The 16,985-nt window shown below is 42.0% G+C and overlaps 1 protein-coding gene across 7 annotated transcripts in view; it reads right to left on the bottom strand.

The window, feature by feature from the left end:
- Window positions 1-16,985, bottom strand: part of anks1b (ankyrin repeat and sterile alpha motif domain containing 1B) — a 250,819-nt gene that overhangs the window by 54,890 nt on the left and 178,944 nt on the right. For all 7 annotated transcript variants that reach the window (XM_037760557.1, XM_037760558.1, XM_037760556.1 and 4 more), the window contains 4 exons: window positions 11,637-12,286; window positions 10,867-10,992; window positions 7,877-7,946; window positions 4,734-4,840 (listed from right to left, as the gene is read on the bottom strand). In XM_037760557.1, the coding sequence (XP_037616485.1) occupies window positions 4,734-4,840; window positions 7,877-7,946; window positions 10,867-10,992; window positions 11,637-12,286 (953 nt within the window). The remainder of the gene's footprint in view (window positions 1-4,733; window positions 4,841-7,876; window positions 7,947-10,866; window positions 10,993-11,636; window positions 12,287-16,985) is intronic.

Genomic DNA, 16,985 nt, shown 5'->3' with positions numbered 1-16,985 from the left:
CTGCATTTCTCCACAACTCTACTGAGCCTTTCAGCTCTTTAATCTCATTGGTTTGGTTTTATTGCCCAAAACTTTACTGTTCTCATCAGCAACAGACAGCTGTTCTCAGCAAATAGCTCTGATAAACCCACTGTACACTATCTGCACAGCATCAAACACAAACAGGCAAAATTACTGACTAGCTGGTGAACACAGTGTAGCATTTAGCAGCTAAATAGTCAGATACTTGCTTCAGGCATCGGTAAAAAAGGCCAATCAGAAAAGGAGAGTGAATATTGGACTTATATTCATTCATTGGGTGTCGATAAACATGGCTTCAAATGAATGATAATGTTGGTCTGTGTCTGCTGGATGTGTTAATACAAGTTCACTATATCACCTTTTTAATCGCACTATGATATTGATGTGTTTTACAGCTTATCAACTTTTTAATAGCACTATGTTATTGATGTGTTTACAGCTTGTTGCGTTGCCCCAAGGTGGCCCAAAAAATAATCTATTAATGGAATAAAGTTAATTGTTTTTTTTATTGAAAAATATCAGAAATGCTCCTTCAAGTCTGTGCTACAGCTGACTGGCCAGCAAACTGACATTAGCACACACTTTTCCCTGGTAGCCTGTTCCGGCAAGCCAAAGTGCAACACGAGGCACTTTCTTTGTATCTTACCGGCCATTAGCAAGAAAGCTGATGTGGGTTGTGGATCAAAGTATGTGGCTCTATTAGTGCTGTGATGCATATAAGAGCTGTGATGATTAATTATTAAATTAATCGCCAACTATTTTTATGATTGATAGAAGGGTTTGAGTAATTTTTAAAGACATTTTTTTTTTTAAATTCTCTGATGCTATTCTTAGATGTGAATATTTTCTGGTTTCTTTACTCCTCTATGACAGTAATCTGAATATCTTTGAGTTGTGGACAAAACAAGACATTTGAGGACGTCATTTAGAGCTTTTAGAAACACTTACCATAATTTTCTGACATTTTATAGACCGAACAATTAATTGATTAATCGAGAAAATAATCGGAAGATTAATCGACAATGAAAATAATTAGTTTTATCCCTAATGCAGATTCTGTGTTTAGTCAGTGCCATTTCACTTTCTTCGTTCAGCTCCACTGTCTGTCCATTGCTTCCCCCTCTCTCACACATATATACATTATGTACGGTCATTTAAACTGGGCGTGATTCATCTCCATCCAGCGTCCTTCATATCAAACGCTGTCTCCATAACAACCACTCCGCCCCTTTGCTATGTGTCCATCAGTCTAGCAGCACTTGTCCTCTACTGGCTGGTTAAGGTGACCGGACACGCCCACTCTTAATGACCCCCATTAGTGGTAAATGGTAATGGTAGACTGGAATGGTCCATGTTTATGTGCCTGTACAGTACATGGTGCTGCCATGCGCTGATACGGATCAGAACCAAGGTCAAATTAATTTACAAACCAATCAGTTCTACACATGAACTTGAACTGGCCCTGAAAGACTTTTCTAATGCGCTGACTTGTTTCAGCTTGAATCTGCCATTTAATTTGATTCCCCATGCTGAGTGGTGCTGAAATGAATTTGACCCAATCCTCTCCTTGAAGAATCCACAGCCAACGATAAAAAGGAGCGCTGCGAAATACCACTGAAAATCCCTGTAGCCTGCGCCTTAACTGCATTAATATCAATTTGCGGTAACCACGGAGCTTTCCCAAGGTCGGAAAACATTAACCGCCTTCCTGTTTAATCACAACCAACGAAAAAAGAGGTTTAAAAACTCCAAGTGGGACGCCAGAAAAACTTTCAACAGAGAAAGACCCGGAGAGAGGCCCAGTTACAAAAGGGACTTTGAAGTCACCATGATGTTTGTAAGGCTGTTTCATCTTCAGCTCTTTTCAATATTAATTGTATCCAAAGGCATCTCAGAGGGGATGACTGAGCTATTGAGAAACATTTTAAGACAAGAGGGGCGAGGCCAGGAGAGCAGAGAATACCCAAGTCTCTCAGAAGCACTGCCAAAACTGTTGAGAGTAAAACATGCGCTGATATGAGGGCACATAGGTGTGTGAGTGTGAGAGGAAGGGGTGTAAATGATGGGAGGGTTCACCTGGGGATATGACTAAACGAGAAAAATTATATTTAAAGCTAAAAAATACTATGGTTGCCTGGACACTCCCACAGCTGCTGCAATGATTCCTACCTAAACTCATCCATAAAGACACAGCAAAAAACTAAAAAGACTTCCAAAAATGTATGTTTTAATTTAATATGAGAGAAACAATATTTGGAAGAAGTGATCTGTGTAAATAAAATGTGTGTGTATATCGGTATTGGCCAAAATGAGTGGGAAAATGTCGGCAAAAAGTCAATATCATGCATCCCTACTGCTAATACTTCATTTAATTTACATTAGATTAAATGGGAGGCAGTTGTGACAAAGATAGGTTGGGTTGATTTGGGTAAAGGAGACAGTAAAAGGTAGTTATTTGAATTTTTTAGAGTGAAAAACTAAGAAATCCTTAAAAATGTGCCCGTTTAAATATTAACACTGATTAAAATGATTCACATCTACATTACCCTGCAGTTTCTCTCATCTCTACTGAGCCTTTTAGCTCTTTCAGCTCATTGTGTTGTTTTATAGGCTGCAGCTTTACTGTTAATTTCGTCTCATCAGTGTTGTTTCCGAAAGTAGAAGGCATCTTTTTTTGAAAATAGCTCAGATAAACACTTTGTACGCTACCTGCTCAGCACCGAACAAGCAAACACAAACAAAGTTAATGACTAGCTGGTGAACAGAGTGGAGCATTTAGCAGCTTAAAGGGCAGATAGCTCCCTCAGGCAGCGGTAGAAATCAAAACAGAGGAGAAGAGTGAATATTGGACTTTTGTTCGTCGGGTGGCCAGAAACACGACTCCTAATGAATGCTAATGTCACTCCGTGTCTGCTACGCGTGGAGAGAGGCAACTTTAACAACTTTAATGTGATAATATGTCAGTGTTGTTCTTGCAGCTTGTTGTGCTGCCCCCAAGTGGCCAAAAAGAGAGGCAATTATATCTGCTAAGTTTTGATTTAGTTATGTTTTTGGATGTAGACAAGACAATTAGGTGAGACCAAATGTAATTTTGGTAAAGGGGTAAAATCAAAAGGGTTAGGTGGATAAGGCAAATATTGCAACCATATCACCTTATATATAAATGTAATATATCTATATAAAAAAACAAAACATTGCCTTTACTACCTGTGGAATCTGTATAAAAAGGATGAATATGCTGGGGGCATTACTGTAAACTCTGTAATGATTTAGATGGAAAAAGAAATAAAGACTAATACAGAGTATGTTTCCTCATTTCATTTTATGATTTAGTGTATTTCTCCTCTCACTTATTTCATGTTGTCAGTAGTGGTTTCACTCCATGTGCTGTAAATATCACCACTTTTTAATGCATTCATTTAATGTATTATTTACTTTGTTTATGTTTATGCTCTGGCAACATCTTTTCCGATCAAAGCATCATGTCAATAAAGCTCTATTGAATTGAACTGACAAAGGAGAAAAAGAAGGAATAAGGAAAGAGGAGAGGGCACTGATGAGGTTTGTATAATGGTGTGTTAGTAGCAGTCTGCTGTAGTACTGGTTAACATGGAAAAAATGATAACCAGCCACTGCAGAGACTGCAGATGTTTAAATGTAGACGAGCAAAGGCACACACTAAGTGACAACTGTCCATCTGCCCCAAAAAACAATTAATAAGTATTAAATACTTAATAACGCTTGTAAAGTTTGACCAAAAACATACAGTTATAGAGTGACCACGTGAGGGAGAAACACATGAAGAAAGAAACAGGGAGATTCTGTGATTTCATCCCGTTACCAGGGTAACCAAAGGAAAGAAATGCAGGTCACATGTTTGATAAAAAATGTTTAAAACAGTTTGGATAAATCCCAAAACTCCTGAAAAGTTGCCATTGTCACCAACAGTGACGATCTGCAACCCCAGATAAACTCCTCCAGTCAGCATCCCCCCCTGCTGTGTCTCCCGTCTCTCTGCGTCTGCTGCAGTTTCTCATCGCTTCTCTTCTCTTCGCTTTCCCTCTTCCTCCGTATTCACTTACCCTCTCTTCCTGTGGATATCTTACCAACACACACACACACACACACGTACACACACCCCTTCCAACATCAAAAGAGTTTCTGAATTCGAAATGACCCAGCGAGTTTCTCTTCCTACGTCACTGTAGATGAAGGGAATGTCGGATAAAACAGACTACAGGTGGTTGTGTTTCTATGCGCGTTCATGCACAAATGTATGCAAACGCCATGAACCAAGCATGGCTTTTGACATGCACTGTTAGTGTAGCACTGCATGTAGCACGTATGTCTGCAGCTTGGTGCTGGAGATGTGGCGTTTCTGTGCGTAGGAGGACCTCACATGGCATCAGTGGGGAGAGGCAGCGGATGATTGGAAAGGGAAGAATGAGAAGGGAGGATGATACAAAGAGGAGGAAAATCCAATAAACGAAAGAGATCAGAGTGAAGGAGGAAAAACTAGTCACGGTAATCACTGTAAAGAGAGGCGATGAGCTACACCTAAGGGAGCAGGGAGAGCTTAGAGGGAGGTGGGACAAACAAGAGAGAGGAGATTACATATAAAGCACAAAAAAGAACAAGAAGGGAAGAGAGATGTATGAACACATCCCATCCTACACTCTTTTCCCCCCCAAAACACTTTGTTCAACACTCACCATGAACTGGACGTTGTCAAATCCATTGGCCAGCAGGTGGTTCTCGTACTGGACCAGGCCGATGGAGTCAAGCCACTGGCCCACGGACTGCAGCGGGCAACGGGGACCTATGAGGGGGTGGAGGGGCAAACGCTTCAGTAAGGAGTAGCCATCCACGCGGTAGCAGCGGCAGTCCGGCTGAGACAGCTGGCACTGCCACATCATGTTGTGGCGGGCAAAGTGGCTGTCGAAAGAGCCCGCCATGCTTTTGAGGAGTCTTTTGGCAAGGCGGCGGGAGGTGGAGGAGAGTAAAAGGGGAGGCAGGTAGAAGGGGGGGAAAAGGTGAAGGAGGAGGAGGAGGAGGGAGTGGAGGCTAGGCTAGAGGCATGGTGAGGATGGAGGGGGGTCACCATGCATGGGGTGCAAGCGGGTAGGTTAAGGCGTCCAGATGCTGCTGAATCCAGCCAGAGGGAGGATGAAGAGAAAGGGGGTGAAGGCTGAAGTTGTATCCAGAAAACAGCTGCCGTCCAGGGGTTAAATCCTGCCAGAGATGGGTGTTGGATAAGACTAGAAGGTATAGATCCGCAAGCTGTGTGTTTGTCGCGCACAGCACAGCAGCCGCTTTCTTTTTCAGCTGTTGCGCTTGCTTGGCTGCTCCCCTTGAGCGTGTGTGTGTGTGTGTACGCGAGTGTGTGTGCGTAAGAGAGAGAGAGGGAGAGAGGGAGAGAGAGAGAGAAAGAGAGAGAGAGAAAGAGCGAGAGCTGCCTGCGCTGTAGATTTCTCTTTATCAAGTACTCCCACTCTCATCTGTATGCTTCTGCAGCCTCCTCTCTCTCTCTCCTCTCTCTCTCCTCTCTCTGAGCGCTGCTTTCCTCCCTCATTCCCTCACTCCCTCACTCCCTCTCTCTCGCTCACTTCCCTCTCGTCTACCTCCTGTCTCTATCTTCTCTCACGGCGTCGACCGCCACCCTGCCGCTCTCCATATATCTGGCTCGCTCTGCTGATAATAGCCATCACAACAGCTCCAGCTTCTTTGTCTGCAAGAAGCTCCCTCCCACTCACACACACACTCACACACACACACACACACACACACACACACACCACGCCGAGTGTATGCATGCAGCAGCATCTATATGTGCGTGTTTGTCTGTGTTTGTGTGGTGTGGCTAAGTGTGTATTGGTGTGTTGGTGGGGGGGTGCTGGTTTGGCACAAACAGGATTTCTCCCTGTGGTAACCATGGTTAGCAGAGGCTTTGCATTCATAGATGAAAAGAGAGAGAGGAAGAAGAGGAGGGGAGGGGATCAGGAGGTGGAGGTGGAGGATGGGGGAGTTAACGCAGGGAGAGCGGGATGAACGCAGTAAATAGAGATGAGGATTGCAGGTGAACGAGGATTTGATGCGCACAAGAAAGTCAAAAAGCAGAATCACCCACACACTCATATACATTATTATTATGATTTATTTCAATTCATGTCTTATTTTTTGTACTTTTGACCATCATTCCTTTTGCTTCTAATGAATGAAGCTTTTAGTGCCAGCTAAGCAGGGAGACAATTATCATTCGTCATTTCTCTGTGGCTCCACCTCTCAGTTATTAATCAATGACCTCAACAAGATCTGCCCGCAGGCTTCCTTTCAACCAATGAACATCAAGGATGTTTGACTACCTCATCACTTTCATCTCTCTAACATCTAATGCCACTTCACCTCTCCACATCCCATAGGCAGCTGTGTTGACTGTCTGTAGCTCCCTAGGACAGTGGTTCCTAACCACTTTTTGGCTCGTGACCCCTTAAAATGAAGCAATTTCTACGCGCTAGCCATCCGTACATTTTCAGTAATTAATAAAAAAAAAAGATTAGAGGAATGTCTGAAAAAATAATTTAATTTCTCGGTCATTTTATTATTATTTTTTTAAGTTTTTATGTCATTCTGTAGTTTCACAGTGGTGTTCTTTATGTATTGAAATCCGAACATTCAAATTTTGGTCAAACTACGTATGTTTCAGTGTCAAAATGCTATTTCCCCAAGTCCTTCTAAAAACTTTTTCCCACATGACCTGACGTAGGTTTCTGCATGATGATGCTGCTACATGTACAGTATGTATACATCCTTACAGTCAGTGTATTGACGTTACATACAGTAACTTAGATGGCGGTCGGCATGCTCCCAGTTTGGAGAAGCAGACAGGAGTACCGACACGGAAGCTAAGCAACGTACCGCTGTGTGAACGCCACGTTAGTTCGGGTCCAAAAGTCACATAATAACACAAACAAACTAACCGATCGATGCAGCGGTAGACCATCAACTCACCTGTTCTGTGAAGTAAAATAACAATTTTTGTGAATGGAGTCTGGTGGCTTTGAGGAAAGCATAGATAATTGCTTCAGTTCTATGTCACAAAGGGGCTGTCTGATGGCAAGGTAAAGTGATATTGATTTTTTTAGGTGGCTTAAAATACATTTTCTTTCTGCTCCCGTCCACAGCCCCTTTACCTCGCCATCAGACAGCCCTTTCCGACGGGGAACTGAAGCCTCTCTTCAAAGCCACCAGACTCCATTGACAAAAATAGTAATTTTACCTCGCAAAACCCCATTTCAAAAAATCCAAACTAACCCTTTCATTCATTTCCAAATTCAGCACAGTTAACTTTATACTCAGTTAGTGCTAGCGTCCACATTATTCATAATAACCTTATTGATTAGCTTACTTTAGTAACCTATGTCACAGCTTTTTGCTACCGGCTGGGTGGATGTCTCCATTTGAAAACCCCTGGAAAAGAACGCAGATGGACCCCCCCTCTTTACATAAAATGTTGTGTAGCAAATGCTTTTCTTCAGTAAATGTTCTCTTTATCCCAGCATGTATTGCATGACCCCTTGAGGGGTCTCGACCTCCAGGTTGGGAACCAATTGGCCGCCATCTACTCCTCCTGTTTGCTGTCTGATAATCTGACTGCTTCTATTTCTTGCACTGACTTCAGTGTAAAAACGCTGCTGTGCTCCCAGATCTTAGCAATTGCTTTGGTGAGTACAGAGTTATCATAACCAATAGTAATGATGGCCAAAACTACTGAAATAAGTCCCAAGTTGTAATAAAGCTCAATTATCCTCCAAGATTTACTCACATGCTCTCACATACGTTCTTGTGTGTCTTTTACCTGAGGTGTCCTCTTTGATGTCCAAACCGCTGCCAATTCCCGCCCCAATGGAGCTCATAATCTTGTCGATCTGAACAAACGGGAGAGAGAAAAGACGGTGAACCGGAGTTAGAGAGATGTACAGCATGTTCAAGGGAAAGTCATTTCCCAGTAATAAGGCAAACCCCTATTTCTGGATTCAAGTGTCACATAACATGATCATTACGGCAGCCAGCTCGCTGAATGTCAGTCATTCCCCTTGTGAATTGAAAAAGCGTGGAGGAGCAGACGGGGAAAAGATGTGTTAGCAGGGAAACTTGAAGACAGAGCGGAGATGAAGGGAGAGGAAGACTGATTGGAGGAAGCTTCAGCGGCTTCATTAGTGTCTGACTGCCGACCGGTCATCCCTGACCCTGGACCTGCTGCTAACCACTGAACTCTGCGATCTGCTCATCCATACAGCCGTCAGGACCGCTGGCTCACCACAGATCAGAGAAAACTGGTCCGAGACCAGTGTTTAAAGGGCCAGGTCTGACAGATGCAAACCGTGTTTACAAGCCGGCGGACCATGACGGTGGCCTTATCTCAGTAGCTGGATAAACAGGTAGCAATTTCTGCATATGTCACTGCACACAAAGCACCAATTCACATGAACCTAGAGGCTAAACTGTCACTGTACGTTGATGAAGACATATTTTAAAGCTGCACTCATCAAAATTTGTATTTTTTTTTTTGTTGTATTTGTATGTATGTGTGAAGAGGTAGGTCATAGTATCAAACCCAGAGAGAATAATCAACCGACTCTACTTTATTAATGCTGCTTCAAGCAATAGCTACAACTTGTTTTTGTAGTTTGTCTTCATCATTGCACTGAACAAAGTAATACAACAACTTCTAACTTTAAAGCAAGCAATCTGTCTGTTTGTATGTGGGTATGTCCTTCGCATATCTCGAGAACCACTCATCCGATCTACTTCACACTTGGCGGTTGTGTTGCTGGGGAGCCAGGGACATGCGGTGTCGGAGTTGGTGCAATTTGGACATGTGACACATTCAATATTAATGAACAAAAGATAGCACATGGGGGTTCAGGCTGCGGGTCATTGTGAAATAAACCCCTGACTGGGCGATGTGGCACCTCGACGCAAAGCAAAGGTTTCTTCGACAACAATGACCGGCTCACTTTACATTATCCCTTAGATATATACCACATATTTATGGCTGTTTATGATGGACAGTTTAGGTAATAATTTTACTGTTTTCTTTATTTTCTCTTCCAAATAAGTTTGGCTAACCTGTGGGTCTGTTTAAAACTTGTATGATCATCTGACTGCTCATGTTCCTTGCACTTATTTTTAGCAATATTGCCTCATGCCCATATCTCAATAATTTCTGTCGTGACTACAATGTTATTACAATAAGAAAGATGAACAAAGCTACACAATATAAGCCCTAAGTTATATACCGGAATGACCCTTTAACGGCTCCTCCATCGCTCTTGTTTTCTAGATTAAACACATTTCGCTGCAGGCTGTTAATTACCATCCAAAATAACCACAAACATCAGCGATTTTCAAGGTAAAGCCAGATTAAAGCAGACATTTGTAACATACAGAGACTATCTTATTTATGCCTGTAGCACTAATGAGCATGGGTATCTTCAGATCATTGACTGCTGTGGGACATCCCTCGTGCTAATAAAGCAAATCTTTCCTGAGCATGTGCTGCATATAGAGCAAACTCTGTTATTTTTGCCCGTGAAATCCCCATATATCACTCCAGAATTTCCCTGAAGCCATCTTATCTCATCCGCCCGTACCACGCAATTAAACAGGAAAGGTCACCTTAATTGCGGAGATTCATGGGAAATTCCATATGGTACTTCATCACCATCAGCAAGTTATGAGCTGTGTTAAGGAACTAATGAACATGCACATGCAAATGTGGACAGGCACGCACAAATGTACTTTCACTCACACCCATTAGCGTTATTTTAAAAATAGAACGACTAATTAAGTCATTCTCATTAAATAAAGCATGAGATCCTTCATTTTCAGGGTGTAAACATTAGGGCTGGATTACGGAGGATACACCTATCTCCCGATTCGATACTATCACGATACTTGGGTGCCGATTCAATATGTATTGCGATTTTTAAGTATTGCGATTCGATATAATGATTTATTGCAATTTTTGTTGACTTTTTTTAAAACTAGACCATGGGAAAAAGTTGAATCATAGACTTCTAGGGACTTTTTACTTTGGAAAATCTCTATATTGATACATTAAAATGTTTGATTTTCAGCATGTATGTAGTCTGAGATGTCCTGAAGTCAAATATATCAGTCATTGTCAGGCATTATTTATTAAATCTTTCCAGCAACCCAAAGAAATCTAAGAAAAAAGACATTTCCCTCACAAATTTCCCCACTTCAGTTTTCAAAGTGTCGTGTTGTGGTGTGAATGATGACCAGTGAGCAGAAGCTAATGTGTCTGTGACCCATAGTGTTTATAAAGGGCCGAGATCCAAGTCAATAGGATGACATCTGTGTCACAGACCCTTCAATATTGAAGAGGCCCCGGGCACAAACACACCGAGACCAAAACACACAGCGCCCTCAACCTCCGCTCTCTTCCCTGCTATAACAAACTGCTTTCTCTCTTCTATCTGGTCTTCCCCGCAGCTCCAGAGCTGCTTACAGGAGGAAATCAATGTGGGAGCATGTTAAATTAGCGCCGGGCTCCTTCTGCAGTGTAGCAGCCGAGTGGATTTCAAAGGGAGAGGGAAGCTCGCTGCTGTGGGTGCAGAGGTTTCCACTGTCCCCTGCAGAGATGCTTCACTTGGAAAAGCATCAATTTTACTACAGAAATACATTTAGTTGCACAGAAAAATGAACTGATTAACATGAACGATGAAAAGATGATGCGTTTCTATTTAGTTTTCTGTAAAATTGACTACTTTCCGATCCGAAACATCTGATAATAACTTGTAAATGTCTGGAAAAACGTACCTCTTCCCACTCAGCAGTGAAGGAGGGCGTTCTCTCCAGTCTCCCCCCAGGGCTGGCACCCTCTCCTGGGCTGGGACTTCCTCCAGGCCCCTGGCCACGAGACCCAGACCCCCAGCCGTGCTCCTCCTGGACAAGACAACAATAAAGCATAATCAAACTACAAACAACGACATGCAAAGGTTGCCAAACATTTTAACCTTAACATTTTTGGACAATTGAGTACTAAAAACTGTCCTTTCAGTTCTTTCAGCGCTCATCAAAATTTCATCCACAATGAAGCATTTTTCATCAAACAGACTATGGATTTAGCTGATGATTTATTTACAATGAATTTAAGAGGAAGTCTCATAAAAATGTGCCGCACAGCAGGGAGCTTCTGTGGCCCAGATTGGGGAGTTATCTAATTGGTTGCATTGGTTTCTGTGCTGTTTCTGAAGTCACTCTGCATGATACAGCAAGATGCAAGCTATCTGCAGTCCACGGCTGCATAATTTATGCAACTGAATATTTACAATAAACGCATTTGCTCTCATTGAGATTTCGTCGCTGACCTAAACTTTTATAAAACTTTTCATAACTTTTAATAAAAGAGACTTTTATGTTGTCCTTGGCCACTTACATAAATGCCTCAGAAAGTGAAAAAAGCCCTTCATAATGCAGCGTACATGTTGGGCTCTATTGTATAAATCATGCTCTTGTTAATGGATTGCACATAGAATGAGTCATTTTAGAATAACAAAAGAAGATGGAAAATGTTAGCAACAACTTACCTGTATGGGAGATACAGCTACCAGGTTGGAATCAGACTTGGACAGAGACTTGGACAGCTGCAGGTCCAACACACTGCGGGGCATGGACCTCATCCTCCCCAGGGTGCAAGCCCTCTCTTCGTAGCCAGCACCCAATGAACCGCCCTTGGGCACACCTCCTGTCTGGATCCCCCGTAACTCTGGAACTTCCCCGTTGTGACCCGAGGAGTAGGAGGGTGGGTGGCCCCCCGTCGACCAGCCACAAGGAGAATCCGCCTGCTCGCAGTTCGTGGGTCGTGCCTGGTCCTGGTTCACCCTAGTGTGGAAGATTGTCCGGTACACCACCTGTGGCTTCTGGGGGTCGTTGGCGGTCCTCTGAGGCGACGACTCCCTCCCTGTCCCGGAGAAGATCTGCGTGGGTCCGCCTCCGATCACGATGCTGAACTCCGGGGTCTGCAGCAGGCCGCTCTGGACGTCCGTTGAGGCATATTTTCGGGATTTGGGGCTGTAAAGGTGGTAAGGTGTGTCGGGGGTTTCACAAGCCGGGGAAGATCCATGAAGGAGGCCCGCGAACTCCTCTGGGATGTGGCTCTTCCTGCGGTCCTCCAACAGAACGTTGGATGTGGAGGAAGAGCAGGGGGGAGGCTGGTCTCGCTGGTACGGCCCGTCGTCTGCACGGAGGGCACACAACAACAGACTGATTAGGATTAAATCACAGAGATTTGCATAAAATTGTTGCTGTCACAACAACGATACACAACAATGAATTTACTCTCCAAGAAAAACAAGATAGAGATCAGACATTTACACAAACAAAGCACACAGGAATATTTAAAAGTGTAGCGCAAAATGCTTAGTACACAACCGAACGGAGAGAGGAAAGCAATGGGGCTAAAAAAAAACAAATAAATACTGCAAAACAACCAAAGCTGCAAATGGGAAGATAAGAACGAGGCCATACATCTTCTGCTTCCCTGTTGAAAAGCTGTTTGCTCCTCTGAGGAAAAATAAAAGAACTCCTGACTTGGATTTTACACCTCTGCTCCTTCACTGTCTGGGCGCAAAACTGTGTGTTTGGGTGTCTGAACTTGTGCATGTATGCATGAACTCATCGGGGCAGACACCATTGACTGGGTTTTACTTTTATGAGGGCATGCTTTCAGATGCCCACTCACTGTCTGTGTGCAGTGGAGTGAAAGAGAAGCCGCTAAAAGCTTCTTTTGATTCTCTGCATATAAGTGTTTGTGTGATCGCAGATGCACGTCTGTGTGTGTCAGTTTGTATGCTTGTGTTCACATCTGCCAACAAAGTTACACCCGAGGTCACGCCGATCGTCTTGCATGTTTAAAAGATGTTCTCCTCATGCTACAAGATGCTAAATAAGAGGTGCATTATTTATTCTTATTTCTACCATGACTATTTATTACACTTCGCCAGAGCAGTGCTGCCGCGCTCAAACTCATAATGATAAATCTCCGACTCAATACGAGACTGTAGCACAGGAATAACATTATGTTCCAGTGAGATTCAGGTTGTAACGCGGCTCCTCGGGGGAACAGCCCTGTTCTTATTTATTTATAGTTTCACAAATAAAGTCTCTTACGCAGTGTGACTAAAACTAAATGCCAAATTTATGGAGTTAGGATGATTAGTTGAGGCGTAAAAACTAAGCAGGAGAGACAGAAAGGCAGGTAGGCAGGTGGAAGGAAGCAAAGAAGGACTGAAGAACATTGTTTTGGTTTTACGGCCCACAGCTTTATTGTTTTGGTTCGGTCTCACAGCTCTCATCAGCGTCTTTTCCAGCAAAAATAGCTCCATTGTACGCTACCCGCCCAGCACCAAATCACAGACCGCCAAACTTAGTGACTAGCTATTGAACATAGTGGAGCGTTTAGCTGCTAAAGAGCCAGATATTCCTCTTGTGAGTTGGTGGAGACCAAAAACAGAGCTAAAAGGAAAGTGAACATTGGACTTAAACGGACAAAGTGGACAGAAACACAACTTCAAATGAATGCTAATTTTGCTTTTTGTCACACAGATCAATGTCAGTATTCTTGTAGCACTGCCCCAAAGTGGCCCAAAGAAAAAAAACAACAACAAACATTTAAAATTTAAAGATGCTAAATGCGAGATTGGGATCATTTAAATTGCCTCCGCATGGCTCTAAGAGTGAAACCAAAGGCAACAGTGCTGACGGAGCTAACAGTGTTAACCTGGGAGGGAACCAGAGGATGGCTGCTACACTTCCGCAAGTCAGGACGGCGTTATCAGCTGTAAGCACTATATGAGAGCTGTGCAGAGCAGCCATGGGGCATGCTCACATGTACGAAAAGCACATGCGGCTAACTCAGCTGCTTACAACATACACGGAGGGAGAGCAACTTCCTTCTCTGCTCAGGTAGACATTACTCCTCTATATCTCTAAATAGCAAATAGTTGTTTGCTACCATATTAATACTCTGGATATTGTATAGAGAACCTTTAACCAAACATCACTGCTTTAAAGCACTAATGTAATGGTTAGTAATTGACTATAGTTAGCACTACTTTAAAGCACTAATCTAATGATTAGTAATTGACTAGATGAGGCAGAACTGCTGGTATGGCCTTTAATGTCATGCACAGTAAATATGACATCTCCCTGATCTGCCCAAACACAAACACACACCTGAAACCTGCAAGAAGCTTCTCAGGATCAGGTCATCTTGCTTATTAAACTATGATACAAGGTAATATTCTGCCTTGTCAGTTCGCATCCTATAAATAGCTGAAGAGAAGGCCGTGTGTGAGTGTGTGCGTCTAGCCCTGATCTCTCTCTCTCTCTCTGTTCCCTGTCACTGTGTGTTAAGGTTGTGTACGAGGCCATGTAAACAATCTCAGCACTGATAAGCATCACAAACACACACACACACACACACACTCTCAACAGGCTCACAATGAAGCTCGAATGAATAGAAACAGTGCCCGTCCACACACATAAATGCAGTCTTGTAATCAAAACTGTCTGCCACATCCTCACACACACACACACACACACACACACACACACACACACACACACACATACAGAGTCTCAGCTGTCAGACAGTTTTAGCTAGCACCTCATGACTGTCCTCGGCACATCCAGCCACATTTCCATAAGAAACAATTACATAATGTGAGCTGAGAGAGAAACTATAAGTCCACCAAACAGTCACTTGGCTGCTCTTTCTGAGAAAATCCAACAAAAACTGAAATCATTCATGACCATTAAAGCAGGAGATGCTCGAGCCCCTCTTATTGTGGGAGAATAAAAGTGGTTGAAAGTGGAACAATATTAACGTTAGTCCTTGAATGGAGAGTAATTTCATGTTCCATTTTACTGCACCTTAACTGTACAGGCCTGCTGTGTTTAAAAGTACCAAACACCCATTAACAGTCCTCAGATAATGACTCATTCTCTAGCGGTACAGAGACTGAAATTATCATTATTTCCTACACAAGCTGAAAGCTCTTTAGTTATGACTAATCCTCAGCATTTTGCAGCATAATCGGGACTAAGTGGCTAAAAGATCAGCGTAAATGTGCAATGAGTTGACCTCTGTCTTCGGCTATTCACTTCTCTTGCTTTGCCTGCATTGTCTTCTAGGTGATTGGTACAATTTGACCATCGATCAATAGCGCTGACCATTGACAATATGTCTGTGAATCAATGTTTGTGAGTTATTACCTTTTAAATGGTAGAATAGAATAGAAAAGAAACAAATAGAGAATACTTCATTGTCTACTTTTTGCGTACAAAAGTCAGAAATTGTCTTTGGTTTGCATGTGCAAATACTGCTAATAAGAAGGGTACATTAACTGGTAAAACAATAGTCCACAATTATAGATTATGTTAGACTTACAATGGAAAATATAAGTTTCGTTTTGGGTCAGATTAAAGGAAATCTTTACCCACAAAATGACGTTTGTATATCAATTACTCACCCTGTGTAACCTTGAATTCTTGAAGAAAACTTTGTTTTTCTTCAAGAACTCAAGGTAAAAATATAAGTTATTTATTTCTTTTTATTTCTTTGTTAATTTTTTATTTTAAATTTATTATAATTTTTTTTTTTATATATTTATTTATTTTGAATTATTATTATAACACTTTTTTCTCCTCCCTTGATTAATTAAGCTATTTGTATTTATTTATATTTCTTTGTTTATTTTTATATTAATTTATTATAATTACATTTTTTACATTTCTTATTTATTAATTCATTAATTAATTTATAATTATTATTATAATTTTTTCTCCTCCCTTGTTTTAGAGATAGATAGTTACTATCTCTTATTATATGTACATATTACTTTATTTGTTATAGTTTAAGTTATTGTATTAATTTTTCTTAAGGACACAATAAAAAAGGATGATTTAAAAAAAACAAAAAACAAATTCAAGGTAACACAAGGTGAGTAACTGATATACAAATGGTCATTTTGTGCATGGATAATTCCTTTAATTACACAAGGAGCATTTTTGGAGATAATCAACGCCATGTTATATTGGTATGTGGGATTAACACAAACAGTTCCTACATTCTGACTGCACCATGAAGGCAGTGACAAAATCATATGTTTCATTCTGTATGTGTTTCAGCCCTGCCGTGCATTTCTTTTGCAATCACTCTCTCTGCGCTTCTCCTCTTTTTAAGGATGAAGAACCGTTGGCAACAGGTGAGCCTGTTGGTCGCTATGGCAACAGAGAGCCCCAGTGTCGGCATCTCTCACAGTATTTTTTTTTTTTGGGTGACTGAGTGTGTTCGGCCTTCAGGAGAGCGAGGGAAAAGTGTACGGCTGATAAACACGGCAATCAAATCAGCAGGTGTGTGTGTGTTTGTCTAGACAGAAACGTAGAGCTGATGTATCTTAAGTGCAAAAGTAAAAGTTTGAGAAAAGATCGAAGATTTTTTTTTACGTTTTCTGAAACAATGTATTCCAGGTAAAGATAGAGAGATAAACCTAATGAGCTGATGAGAATTATTGACGTACTGACGACTAGTGGCAACCAAATGACAGGCAGGATCACACTGCAGAAGCATAATTTGGCTCAACTCAGGCATTAAACGCTCTTGTTTCAATCAACAGTCTTCCTCTGTGTGTTGTAACCTTACTTTAATACATTACTCAGCCATTCCTGAACCTATAGATCACTCTGCATCTCTCTCACTGTCCTCTGTGTGAGTGTATGTGTGTTTCTTACCTGGGCATCCAAAGCAATATCAGCTCAAACCATCATACTCTATGTACTGTACACATCCACAGTAACTCATCACCCTGCTTCTATCAAAATGCAGCAAACATATAAGAGTCGGACGGTGAAACAGCAGCTGCATCAATCTGCAT

The sequence above is a fragment of the Sebastes umbrosus genome, chromosome 23, assembly GCF_015220745.1.
Source record: "Sebastes umbrosus isolate fSebUmb1 chromosome 23, fSebUmb1.pri, whole genome shotgun sequence".
In the NCBI taxonomy this organism is placed as follows: domain Eukaryota; kingdom Metazoa; phylum Chordata; class Actinopteri; order Perciformes; family Sebastidae; genus Sebastes; species Sebastes umbrosus.
Note: the sequence above shows the minus strand (reverse complement) of the source record. Positions and strands in the feature narration are given on the sequence as shown.